The following is a 12448-nucleotide window of genomic DNA, read 5'->3' as shown; positions in this document are numbered from 1 at the left end:
AGGCTTGTAAATTAGATGACTTTTCATTGAGAAACTTTAGCACATTATTTTCTGCTGAAATTTTGCTGAACTTTAGGTGCCTAAAACTAAAACTCAGCTTTCTTTGAAAATTGGCATATGAATGAATGCTTAGATAATGCCCATTTGGGGTATATATCAATGCTGGGTTATATTACATTACAGACTTCAGTTCATCATTTTGAAATGTATTCTGTTTCTTTGAGAGAATTTCTAGATAAACCTCTGATTAAAAAATATGTATATATATATATGTTTGTTGCAATGACACGCATAAATTATAGTATCCTATAATCCATGCATTTACTTGCTTTTATCGCCCATACAATTACCACGATATTAATGCTGGGTTTTCTTAGCCCCTATTTTTATACATGTACATTCTGGGATATGCTGCCACCTTTCAGAATGAGAACTGAGCATGCTCACGGAGGTCAGTGCAATGGTGACACTTTAAGCCACTTAAAGCCATGCTTTAGGTGATCTGAGCGGTGTTCAGACTTCTACAACTAGCAGGGTCTGAGAATCCCCAGTAGGTAAGATCATTTTTATTTGGGGAGAGGGACAGGAGAGAAGAGGAAAGGGGTGGCCTATTGCGTACCAGAGCCCCCCCCCCCCCCCCAAAAAAAAAAAAATATATATATATATTGTTCTGGCTCTGCTACAGCCTCCAGCTGCAGCAACAGACTTTCCTGTCAGTGCCTAAGCCAATCAGCAATCAGGCACTCACAGGAAAGTAGCACGGGAAACCCCAGCAACAACTTCAAAGCTGTCATTCGTTTTTTGCCTGGTTCCCACGGGCCAGTTTTCTGTGAATTGCACAGAATAGCTAATGAGCTTGTTTTAATACAAGTGAGCTAATTAGCGTGGGACATTCGGTCGCTGCGTCCATGCAAAGTAAAGCAGTGGCTGAAAGCCTCTGTGCATTGCACGGAAAAAATGTTTCATTTAGACTGGTTATACGTTGCAAGCCCAGTTTGCTTTGAGCATCGAGCTCTGAGTAATGCAGTGCTTGTGGTGAAGCCCAGCACCGGATCCCTACATCAAGCCACTCAATCTGGAAGATGCCCGTTCTAGTTTATAATTATTTCTGTTGTAAGTCTTTCTACTAACAATACAACCAAAAGGTTTCGTACTTTTCCCATGGAATGTCATGAGGAGTTTAGGCTGTTCAAAATTTTAGGAATCTTAATCCAGATCATAAATTATCCCTATTGTAACCAATCTGAAACTCTATAAATATTCCATTCCTTTTACAATTAAAAAAAAAATTATAACAACATTTACTTTCAAAAATATTGCTAGGCGAGAAGAGAAGTAATCCAAGCAAAAAAACTTTCTTCCATTATCACACAACCGCCAGACGGGTCAAATATGTTCTGTAAAGTGGTCAATGACTGTATAGAAAGTTCAAAAGGGACCTGTCAAATAGAAAAAAAGAAGGTTAAATGATTGCAAATCTTTTTTAATCTATCAAAATGTGATGAAATAAATAGATGTTGAACCTGTGTTTTCCTCCTACCATCATACTATTGTATGTTGCAAAGGAAATCATTTCCAATGAGCTGGTCATTCATTGAAAATAAATGACCTGGCTGGAGCAGCTGAAACCTCTGAACTCAGCCAACGTCTTATCAATAAACAGCAGGTATAGGATGAATTTACTGTTGTTAATAGATAAAGGGCTAAGGGCCCCATTTACTTAGCCGCGCTAGAGGCGCGTTAGTGCTTTTAGCGCACGCTAACTGTGTAGGCGCCCACAATATTCCTATGGACGCCTGCACAGCACGTGCTAATTTTGTGCATGCTCAAAAAACGCTAGCGCACCTTAGTAAACAGAGCCCTAAATTCTATAAATGGCACCAAAAGATCGGTGCTGAAAAAAAATAGCGCTTAGCACTATCTACTACTACTACTTAACATTTCTAGAGCGCTACTAGGGTTACGCAGCGCTGTACAGTTAACAAAGAAGGACAGTCCCTGCTCAATGGAGCTTACAATCTAAAGGACGAAATGTCAAGTTGGGGCAGTCTAGATTTCCTGAATAGAGGTATGGTGGCTGGGTGCTGAAGGCGACATTGAAGAGGTGGGCTTTGAGCAAGGATTTGAAGATGGTCAGGGAGGGGGCCTGGTGAATGGGCTCAGGGAGTTTATTCCAAGCATGGGGTGAGACGAGGCAGAAAGGACGGAGCCTGGAGTTGGCGGTGGTGGAGAAGGGTACTGAAAGGAGGGATTTGTCTTGAGAGCGGAGGTTACGGGTAGGAACGTAGGGGGAGATGAGGGTAGGGAGGGGCTGCAGATCAAGTGCATTTGTAGGTTAGTAGGAGAAGCTTGAACTGTATGCGGTACCTAATCGGAAGCCAGTGCAGTGACTCGAGGAGAGGGGTGATACGAGTATATCGGCCCAGGCGGAAGATAAGTGCAGCAGAGTTCTGAACGGACTGAAGGGGGGATAGATGGCTAAGTGGGAGGCCAGTGAGGAGTAAGCGCTCAAAGTCAGGCGCAGCTTATAGAATAGCACTTAGCGCTGAGGTCCGCAACTACCTTTAGGCATGAGGATTTACCCCAACTGACCCCTAGTGGAAATCCTCGCTGATCCCCTTACTCTATAACAGGATGCGAAAATTGCAGGAATGTCCCTACTCCATCCATGAGCCTCCCATGGCTGTGTCCCCTTTTTGGAGCCGCATGTAAAATTTTACGTGTGGATTGGCACATATATGTAATGTCAATCAGCACCGATAATTGTTAGGGCCCAATTATTGGTGCTAATTGACTTGTTAATCAATTACATCGCCCACATTTGCAACACAGTTTTTAGCGCCATTTATAGAATTTGGGGGGGGGGGGGGGGAATGTGCTTGTGTTGCAGTTTTTCAAATAGTTTTAATGAGAAACAAAAGATAAACAGTTAAGTTAGTCAAGGCAGAATATTTCTACAAAACTGATGCCATATGTTCCAGCTACAATTTTTTAAAAGCTATTTTTCCAACAGATTTAAGTTAGGAGCTTGGAGAAGAGACGGCTGAGGGGAGACATGATAGAGGTATATAAAATAACGAGTGGAATGGAACAGGTGGATGTGAAGCGTCTGTTCACGCTTTCCAAAAATACTAGGACTAGGGGGCATGCGATGAAACTACACTGTAGTAAATTTAAAATAAATCGGAGAAATTTTTTCTTCACCCAACGCATAATTAAACTCTAGAATTCGTTGCCGGAGAACGTGGTGAAGGCGGTTAACTTGGCAGAGTTTAAAAAGGAGTTAGACGGTTTCCTAAAGGACAAGCCCATAAACCACTACTAAATGGACTTGGGAAAAATCCACAATTCCAGGAATAACATGTATAGAATGTTTGTACGTTTGGGAAGCTTGCCAGGTGCCCTTGGCCTAGATTGGCCGCTGTCGTGGACAGGATGCTGGGCTCAATGGACCCTTGGTCTTTTCCCAGTGTGGCATTACTTATGTACTTATGGTAGATTAGTTTATTCTATTTACACCCCAGAATCTTATTAGCATCCTATAAGTGAGGGAGAGTAAGTGGGGGACTAAGAAATAACAGTTGTAATTCAGAAGAGTAACAATGTAATCATGTCTGAGAAACACTGATTGTTTTTGATTAGGAAAATGAATATGTACCAATGTGTACCCAAGAGGCATTAGAGCACTTAGGCACTATGCCCCGGATTCTATGTAGCGCACACAAATCCAGTTGTATTCTGGATTTGCATGCACAGTTTTAATGCTTTGACGTCATGGACGAGCTTTGCCACCACGGCAGACTGCAGCACAAAGATTTTCTCAATCCACGTTTCAGCTACACAGCTATACTCCTCTTGGTTAAACTACCAGCCACAACACAAGAGATTCAATAGACCCCTGCTGCAGGCCTTGGTGCTGAAACACGGCAGTGTGGGGTCATTTTTTTTAGCTGTTAATATTAAAGACTTCTTGATATCCTCCTTGAGCTGTCCTCACTTTTTTGTCCATTGCAATTTAATTACTTAAGCCAATCAGAACTGATAATTGTCAATTAACAAGCAAATAGTGATACTAATTAGCATTCATTAGAATTTACATGCACAATTAGCTAGGTGTATTGTGTAAAGTGGTGTGCGTAAATTCCAATGTGTGCTGCCAAAAATGTACGTGCACGGTTCTAGAATACACCTGCTCCGTGCTAACTTAGACGCCAGTATTTACACCAAGTTTTACTTGGCATAAATGGATGTGCCTAGAGTTAGGCGCAGGTATGGCTGCTAGGTGCATTCTATAAACTGCACCTAAAGCTAGGTTTACAGAATACGCCTTGGCGGAAACATTTTCGTCGCTGATTTTTCAGGCGCCATATATAAAATCTAGTCCTATGTTTATACAATAGCGCCTAACTGCATGTACGCACATAACTGCAAATCAGTGCCGATGCCAAATAAGGGCCATTAGAATTTATCCAATTAGCACCTAATTTAACAAGTTAGGCACTTAACTAGCAGTATTCTGTAACCTGCAAGTGCAAATTTATAGAATGAGAGGGTTTGTGTATAGTGTATGATTAGGTTAAACCTTCCTCTAGATCAGGGGTGCCCAACCTCGGGCCCTTACCAGGTTGGGTTTTCAGGATTTCCCCAATGATTATGCATGAATCTATTTGCATACAATGAAGGCAGTGCATGCAAATAGATCCCATGCATATTCATTGGAGAAATCCTGAATACCCGACTGGTTTGCGGCCCTTGAGGACCAAGGTTGGACAACCCTGCTCTGGATGCAAGTTACTATTAGTCAATAATGCTTTTTGTTTTTGTTCATCATTTAAAATTTTTCCAACCAAGAAATCTCTTGTACAGAAAAGTATAGCTATCCAACATAGTTATAAGGAAAAGAAAAAAGAAGAAGAAAACATTTCACTATCACTGCAGATGTCCAAACAACCTCATGAAAACAGCTCCTCAACAATTCATAACAGACCTAACGAACCACGTGAATTTCATGCTACAAAATGGACTTTTCCCAAAGGAAAAAGGAAAAATTCTACTCACCCCAATACCCACAGACACAAAGAAAAACGCAAGCGAAATAACTAACTACAGACCAGTAGCATCTATACCATTAATAACCAAAATAACCAAAGGAATGGTAACCAAACAACTCACGAATTATCTCAACAAGTGCTCAATACTGCATGATGCCCAATCAGGATTCCGGTCAAATCACAGCACAGAAACAGTACTAATTACCCTAATGACCAAATTCAAACAAATGATTGCTACCAGCACCAATATACACCTCTTACAATTTGACATGTCAAGTGCCTTTGATATGGTTGACCACGGAATCCTATTACACATACTTGAATATTTTGGCATTGGAGGCAATGTCCTAAACTGGTTCAAGGGGTTCCTAACCTTGCACTCATACCAAGTCACATCAAATTCAACTACATCTACCGCATGGACACCTGAATGTGGAGTACCGCAGGGATCCCCCCTCTCGCCAACTATCTTCAACCTAATGATGATCCCCTTGGCAAAACTTCTATCAAATCACAACCTTAACCCTTACATATATGCAGATGATGTAACGATATATATTCCTTTCAAACAGGACATTAATGAAATCAACCAAAGTCTATACATCATGAATACCTGGGCAGATGCATTCCGACTAAAACTGAACGCAGAAAAAACTCAATGCCTCGTACTTACCTCCTAATACAACACAAATAAATTTACCGCTATCAACACACCTAAACTAAATCTGCCAGTCTCTGAAACTTTAAAAATCCTTTGAGTCACTATTGACCACCACCTAACACTAGAGACTCACGCGAATAACACAACCAAAAAGATGTTCTACTCCATGTGAAAACTGAAAAGAATAAGACCATTCTTTCCAAGATCCGTCTTCCGCAGCCTAGTGCAATCACTCGTACTCAGCCACCTGGACTATTGCAACTCACTATACGCAGGCTGCAAAGAACAAATACTGAGGAAACTTCAAACAGCCCAGAATACAGCAGCCAGACTCATTTTCGGAAAACGAAAATACAAAAGCGCAAAACCCTTGCGTGAGAAACTACACTGGCTCCCACTCAAGGAACGTATCACCTTTAAGGTATGCACCTTAGTCCACAAAATCATCCACGGTGAAGCCCCTGCATACATGTCTGATTTAATAGACCTGCCACCCAGAAACGCTAAAAGATCATCCAGAACTTTCCTCAATCTCCACTTCCCTAATTGCAAAGGCATAAAATACAAAGTACTGCATGCATCAACCTTCTCCTATATGAGCACGCAATTCTGGAATACACTACCACGCAACCTGAAAATGATCTACGAATTAACTGACTTCTGCAAACAATTGAAGACTCATCTCTTTGAGAAAATTTATTGCAAGGATCAAAACACATGAAGTCCGCACACACTAATAGAAAAGCATCAATACACTCCCTTCTGAATTTCTCTTACCCCATATTTTCACCACACTTCAATCTCCTCCCACAGATAAATTGTTATACCCTATGTTCTCTTGATATTGTTCTAACGCCTTATCTTTTCCCCATTGTAACATCCCATGGTTTCTACGCCCTAACGATTTTTGACTTGACTTTGTCTTCCCATAACTCCTCACAATGTAACCCATAATTGTACTGTAACACACTGTATTTCCATCATTCACAATGTATTGTAAGCCACACTGAGCCCGCAAATAGGTGGGAAAATGTGGGATACAAATGCAATAAATAAATAAATAAAATTAAGGTAGCTTAACTCAAGTCCACAACTCTGGATCCAAGATTACATATGGTAGAGTATTTACCAAGGAAATTTTAAATTAGAAGATTTAACACCTGAGATACATAGCATATTTTCAAAGCACTTAGCCTTCCAAAGTTCCATAGGTTTCTTTAGATTCTAAGCTCCTTTGAGCAGGGATTGTCCTTCTTTGTTAAACTGTACAGCGCTGCGTAACCCTAGTAGCGCTCTAGAAATGTTAAGTAGTAGTAGTAACTTTGGAAGGCTAAGTGCTTTGAAAATATGCCTCTAAGAAATCCCATACTTAATTAGAGCTATCTTGAGGGTACAATCACACTCCCACAATTCGTTTGCCTGCAAGAAAAACAGTGAGTTGAGAAGATTCAAAAAAGACATATTTTACAGTAGTTGATAATTCTATCACAGAAGAAAATTAAAAGCTTAAATATTTTTTATCACAAACCAACCTTAGTTATTGTTTTTTGATATGAAACGGTAGACAACAAATCTTTAGCTTCAGAGCAGCATTCCTTAAACAGTTCCTAAAATAAGACAGAAAATAATTCACAACATGGATAGTCCCCTGTAGTTTAGCAGAAATATATACTTTAATATCGATGCAATCTTTAATATCCCAGTTAAAAACCCAGAAATACAATCTATCTGCTGACAGGAAAGCAGGCACTGCATATTTCAAATTAAGGTTAGATTTAAACTGCATAGAATAATACGCATATAGATCAGGAGGCCCATAAATTAAACTTCATTTAGTCTGTACAGTAACATGTTTAGCACATGTAATTCCATATGATAGAGCTACATGCAAATAAACCTAGTAGGTAAAGCACACATGTTCTTTACCTACAGAATTTATTGTATAAACCTTAACTACAACCTATTTGAGATGTAATTAAACTTTTTTTTGACTGTATATTCACAGAGCAGCTACTGTGGGTGTTTTAGCACAGTATTCATAGCTGATGAATTGTTTTGCATAATTTTACATCAGAATATAACCCATTTGTTGTAGGGTACTTTCTGAAAAGGCAAAACATTCACCTTCAGACACAGTGCAGGGTCAAAAGACTACTAACTCAGATTTTTGGCCAGGGAACAGCCTTAGTTGGGAGGCCCTAAGGAGATCATGCATTCAATATGTTCCCTGCAAGTCAAGCTCCTGGGAATATTTACCCTTCTAGTTACTGTTCTGAACCACTGGTGTAGCCAGACACCCAATTTTGGGTGGGCCTGAGTCCAAAGTGGATGGACACAAGAACCCTGCCCCCCCTTCCCCGCAGGTGTTCCGGCATCTCTAAACTGTCCTCTACCCTGTTCCCTTGTAAATGCTTCAGTTCCTCGCTGGCAGTGAGAGGTGAGGGAGTTGCCGATTTCTTCAGCTGGTGTGGCTTGGCAAGCCCTGCCAGCCACATTCCACTGCTGAGTAGGGCTGAACCTAAAGTGGGTGGGCCTATGCGCACCCATGGCTACGCCGCTGCTCTGAACAGTTTTTCTCTAGGACTCACTTCAACAGGTGTAAAAAAATCCACTTGGTAAGGAAAAGCCAATACTCATCCCCTTTCTGAAGTACTAGAGAGCACAGAACTCAGATGTCTCTGTTACTCCATGGACAATGGAGTAACCTCTCAAAGATTCATAAAAGACAATTCTACAAACTAGGTGCTAATATTTGAGCTAGATTACTAGCATATACTCTCATATATGTGTGTACATTGACAGGTATATGCTAGTATGTCGCCTAAGCGCTAGTCTAGAAATATATGATTTTCTTGTAGACCGCATATTTGCAAGGGGAGCATAAAGATGGGCAGAACATGGTCAGAATATAAAGGTTAATTCAGAATGGGAGAGCAAAATTTTCACAACAAACTACTTATTATTTTGCTCAATAAACTGAGAGAGTCATCACTATATGTACCTGTCACGAAACACCTAGCCACCCGCCTGGGGCTACCCCATGGCCACTTAAGAGGGTCAGGTCCACCTGCCGCTTGTGCACTACACTAGCACCCTCCTCCCACCAGCCGGGTCCTAACCATCTCTAGGTGAGTCTCCCACTCTCAAATTATCCCCAGTGATTTCTAGGTTACTGGGGGGCCACGCTCCATGGATCCCACAGTTCCCAGAAAGCACTCAGAGACCCAACACAATTCTCTGAATTTAGGTGAGAAATGGTCTGCACTTTTTGAGCTCATCAATGATCTTTTGATATGTGGACAGTGACATTTTATTGACGAGAAGTGGAACTATTTTTGGCAGGCTAAACCCTATTCCTTGGAATGAAGATGTTTATTGATAGTAAATTGAGTAGAGTCAAAGTTAAAGGTTATTAATATTTTGAGGCATGGTGACTGACTGCCTTTCTCTGCAGTGGTCTTTTCTCTAAATGTTTCCCACTGCAGTTTTTGCAGCATACCAGTCAATTTTCAAGCCAATGAGCGAGAGCCCTTGTCGATTTTTTTTTATAGTAAAAATCTATGACTTTCCAGGGACAGATGAGGCTTGTTTTGTTAAAAGCTTTATAGTGATGACTCTGTGAATTTATTGAGCAAAATAATGTAGTAGTTTGTCAGGATGTAAAGGTGTACTGGATTAGCTCTATTCGTCTAAAAAGGGATAATTTCACCTCTTGATACAGAGAGTTACAGTAATCAAGACATGAAAGAACCAGAGATTGCAGAAGAAAGCACAAAGCTCTTTGTTCAAGGAGAGAACAAATAGCCTGCAGTTGTTTCAGAATACAAAAAAAAAAAAAGACGACGATATGTAGGGTCAAAAGATAAACAATGATCTAGGGTAACGTTCAAGATTTTAACAGAATCCTGGACATAAGTGAAGTACCCCTGACTGTTATTAAGAGAAGAACAAAAGGGGGAATCATGCCAGGAAAGCAACATGGTCTCAGTCTTTGATGGATTCAGATTAAGGCCATTACTACTAAGCCAGTCAATAATTATCTCTAATTTACTGGAAACACAGGGAGAGACATTGATGAAAGCTAGGTAAACCATATTGAGGCACTGAATGTCATCAGCATAAATGAATAAAGTGAACCCTAAGGGATTGTATTAATAGTGGCAGTGGGATCAGGAAAATAAGGGGGGATGGGGCCCAGGAAACAGCCCTGTGACACGCCACAAGATAAGTGATGTGAAGCAAAGGTGAACTGGTACCAGTGAACCTTTAAAGGATCTACCATTCAAACAGTAGTGGAAGCAAGAGAGTGCTGTACCAAAACCTTAAGGTCTGCGAAACTAGTCCCAAAAAAAAAAAAAAAAGTGATTCACCAGACTGAATGCAGCTGAGAAGTCAAGCAAGAGTAATGGCCTACTTTTTTTTCTCCTTTATCAAGATGAGCTCTGATGCAGTCAAGCATTGTGAGGTGTGTACTCTCAGTGCAATAGTGGAAACAGAAAAAAAAGTTTGCCATACACGCAAGGAATTGTTTGCGTTTTTTTTCCCTTTTTTTCATCAAGAAGTGATGAGGCAACTGTGGCCTATAGAGGTGTACATTGAATCCGATACATGGTGTCAATTTTCTTGTAGAGAACTGGAACAGAGGGATTCACAATTCTTCACCTGAATGACGAAGAATCCTGTGAAGAGGAACAGTCACAGCCTACCTAGGTGGAGAGTCGTAGTCCAGAATCTCAAACATCTCAGCTCTGAGATCATCCTCCATTTCCAACTTAATGGGGAGGGCAACTGCCATCTCCTTAACAAAAGCTGGGAAGGAGAGACTCTCAGGTGGAGACTTACGTCTGTCCTCAGGAGGAGAGGGGTCTGATAGAATTCCATAGGACTCTTCCTAGAAGTACCATGGATCATCAGCAAAACACTACGCATGGGAGGGCTGAGTCCGCACCTGCCTAGGACAAGAGGAACCCTGTCCATGCCTGGAATGGCACCAAGATGCAGGTTTGCCTCTAGACTCTGGCAAAGCTTCCTCCACAGAGGTCGAGGGCATACCCGCATGGACAGGTGTTGACACTGATTCTCCATGAGGCACCCTGTACAAGTCGTTGGTGAGGCCCCACCTGGAGTACTGTGTTCAGTTTTGGAGGCCGCATCTTGCTAAGGATGTAAAAAGAATTGAAGCGGTGCAAAGAAAAGCTACGAGGATGGTATGGGATTTGCGTTACAAGACGTATGAGGAGAGACTTGCGGACCTGAACATGTATACCCTGGAGGAAAGGAGGAACAGGGGTGATATGATACAGACGTTCAAATATTTGAAAGGTATTAATCCGCAAACGAACCTTTTCCGGAGATGGGAAGGCAGTAGAACGAGAGGGCATGAAATGAGATTGAAGGGGGGAAGACTCAAGAAGAATGTCAGGAAGTATTTTTTCATGGAGAGGGTGGTGGATGCTTGGAATGCCCTCCCGCGGGAGGTGGTGGAGATGAAAACGATAATGGAATTCAAACATGCGTGGGATATACATAAAGGAATCCTGTGCAGAAGAAAGGGATCCTCAGGAGCTTAGCCTAGAATGGGTGGCAGAGCTGGTGGTTGGGAGGCGGGGCTAGTGTGGGCAGACATATACGGTCTGTGCTGGGGCTGGTGGTTGGTAGGCGGGACTAGTGCTGGGCAGACATATACGGTCTGTGCTGGGGCTGCTGGTTGGTAGGCGGGACTAGTGCTGGGCAGACTTATACGGTCTGTGCCGGGGCTGGTGGTTGGGCGGCGGGGATAGTGCTGGGCAGACTTATACGGTCTGTGCCAGAGCCGGTGGTGGGTGGCAGGGATAGTGCTGGGCAGACTTATACGGTCTGTGCCAGAGCTGGTGGTTTGGAGGCGGGGTTGGTGGTTGGGAGGCGGGGATAGGGCTGGCCAGACTTATACGGTCTGTGCACTGAAGAGGACAGTACAAATAAAAAAAAGTAGCACATATGAATTTATCTTGGGCAGACTGGATGGACCGTGCAGGTCTTTTTCTGCCGTCGTCTACTATGTTACTATGTTACAGGCTGAGAGGTCTGCAGAGCAGGCAGAGATGGAATCATGGCTGGCGCAAACACCCTCAGTGCCAATGGACTCTGCATCTGAAGTAGCCCTGCCAAGTGCTCTCGGAACATGGCCCAGATCCATTCATCAAGGGCCAACATCAGTAAAAGTGGGGGTGTCAATTTGGAGACAACCTGCAGAGCTGACGGTGCCAAAGCAAAAACTGGTAAGCACTGATCCCAGCACTGACGCTTCTTGGATAATGAAGTCTCAATGCCCCTGACGCTCCCAGCCCCATGCGTTGAGGGGGAATAATGATTGTGCTTCTTTGCCTGATGCCGAGCATCAAGGTCCATCGGTGCCAGTGAAGTCGGGTCCAATGCTGACTGGTTCCAGGGGCCCTGCACAGCGGTTGGCACCGAGGCAGGTAGAGACCCATTCAGTACACGCCCACTCCTGGTGTCAGATACAGGCCTGGTAGCCATAGGAACTGATCCTGGTGTAGATGCTGAGGTAGATACTGATGCCAACGTCAATGGTTCAGACCTGGCTTCAAAAATGTTCTCTTTCTGAGCCTCTCTGGACTCCTTTCTGCATACGCAAAAAGCATAGTTAAGATGGTTATAGTATGGACCCAAACTATGGATACACCAGAAATGGGTATCAGCCCCAGAGATGATCCAATTGCAATGAAGCCACTGGGAA

At 42.5% G+C, this 12448-nt stretch overlaps 1 protein-coding gene across 1 annotated transcript in view; it reads right to left on the bottom strand.

Annotated features, from left to right (window-relative positions):
* Nucleotides 1-1074: 1074 nt before the first annotated feature.
* Nucleotides 1075-12448, bottom strand: part of LOC115477790 (cilia- and flagella-associated protein 54-like) — a 223810-nt gene continuing 212436 nt past the window's right edge. The window contains exons 47-48 of the mRNA XM_030214872.1: nucleotides 7245-7319; nucleotides 1075-1439 (exon numbers count right to left, since the gene is read on the bottom strand). Coding sequence (XP_030070732.1) covers nucleotides 1320-1439; nucleotides 7245-7319 — 195 coding nt within the window. The 3' untranslated portion in view covers nucleotides 1075-1319. The remainder of the gene's footprint in view (nucleotides 1440-7244; nucleotides 7320-12448) is intronic.

This window comes from Microcaecilia unicolor, chromosome 9 (assembly GCF_901765095.1).
Source record: "Microcaecilia unicolor chromosome 9, aMicUni1.1, whole genome shotgun sequence".
Classification (NCBI taxonomy): Eukaryota; Metazoa; Chordata; class Amphibia; order Gymnophiona; family Siphonopidae; genus Microcaecilia; species Microcaecilia unicolor.
Note: the sequence above shows the minus strand (reverse complement) of the source record. Positions and strands in the feature narration are given on the sequence as shown.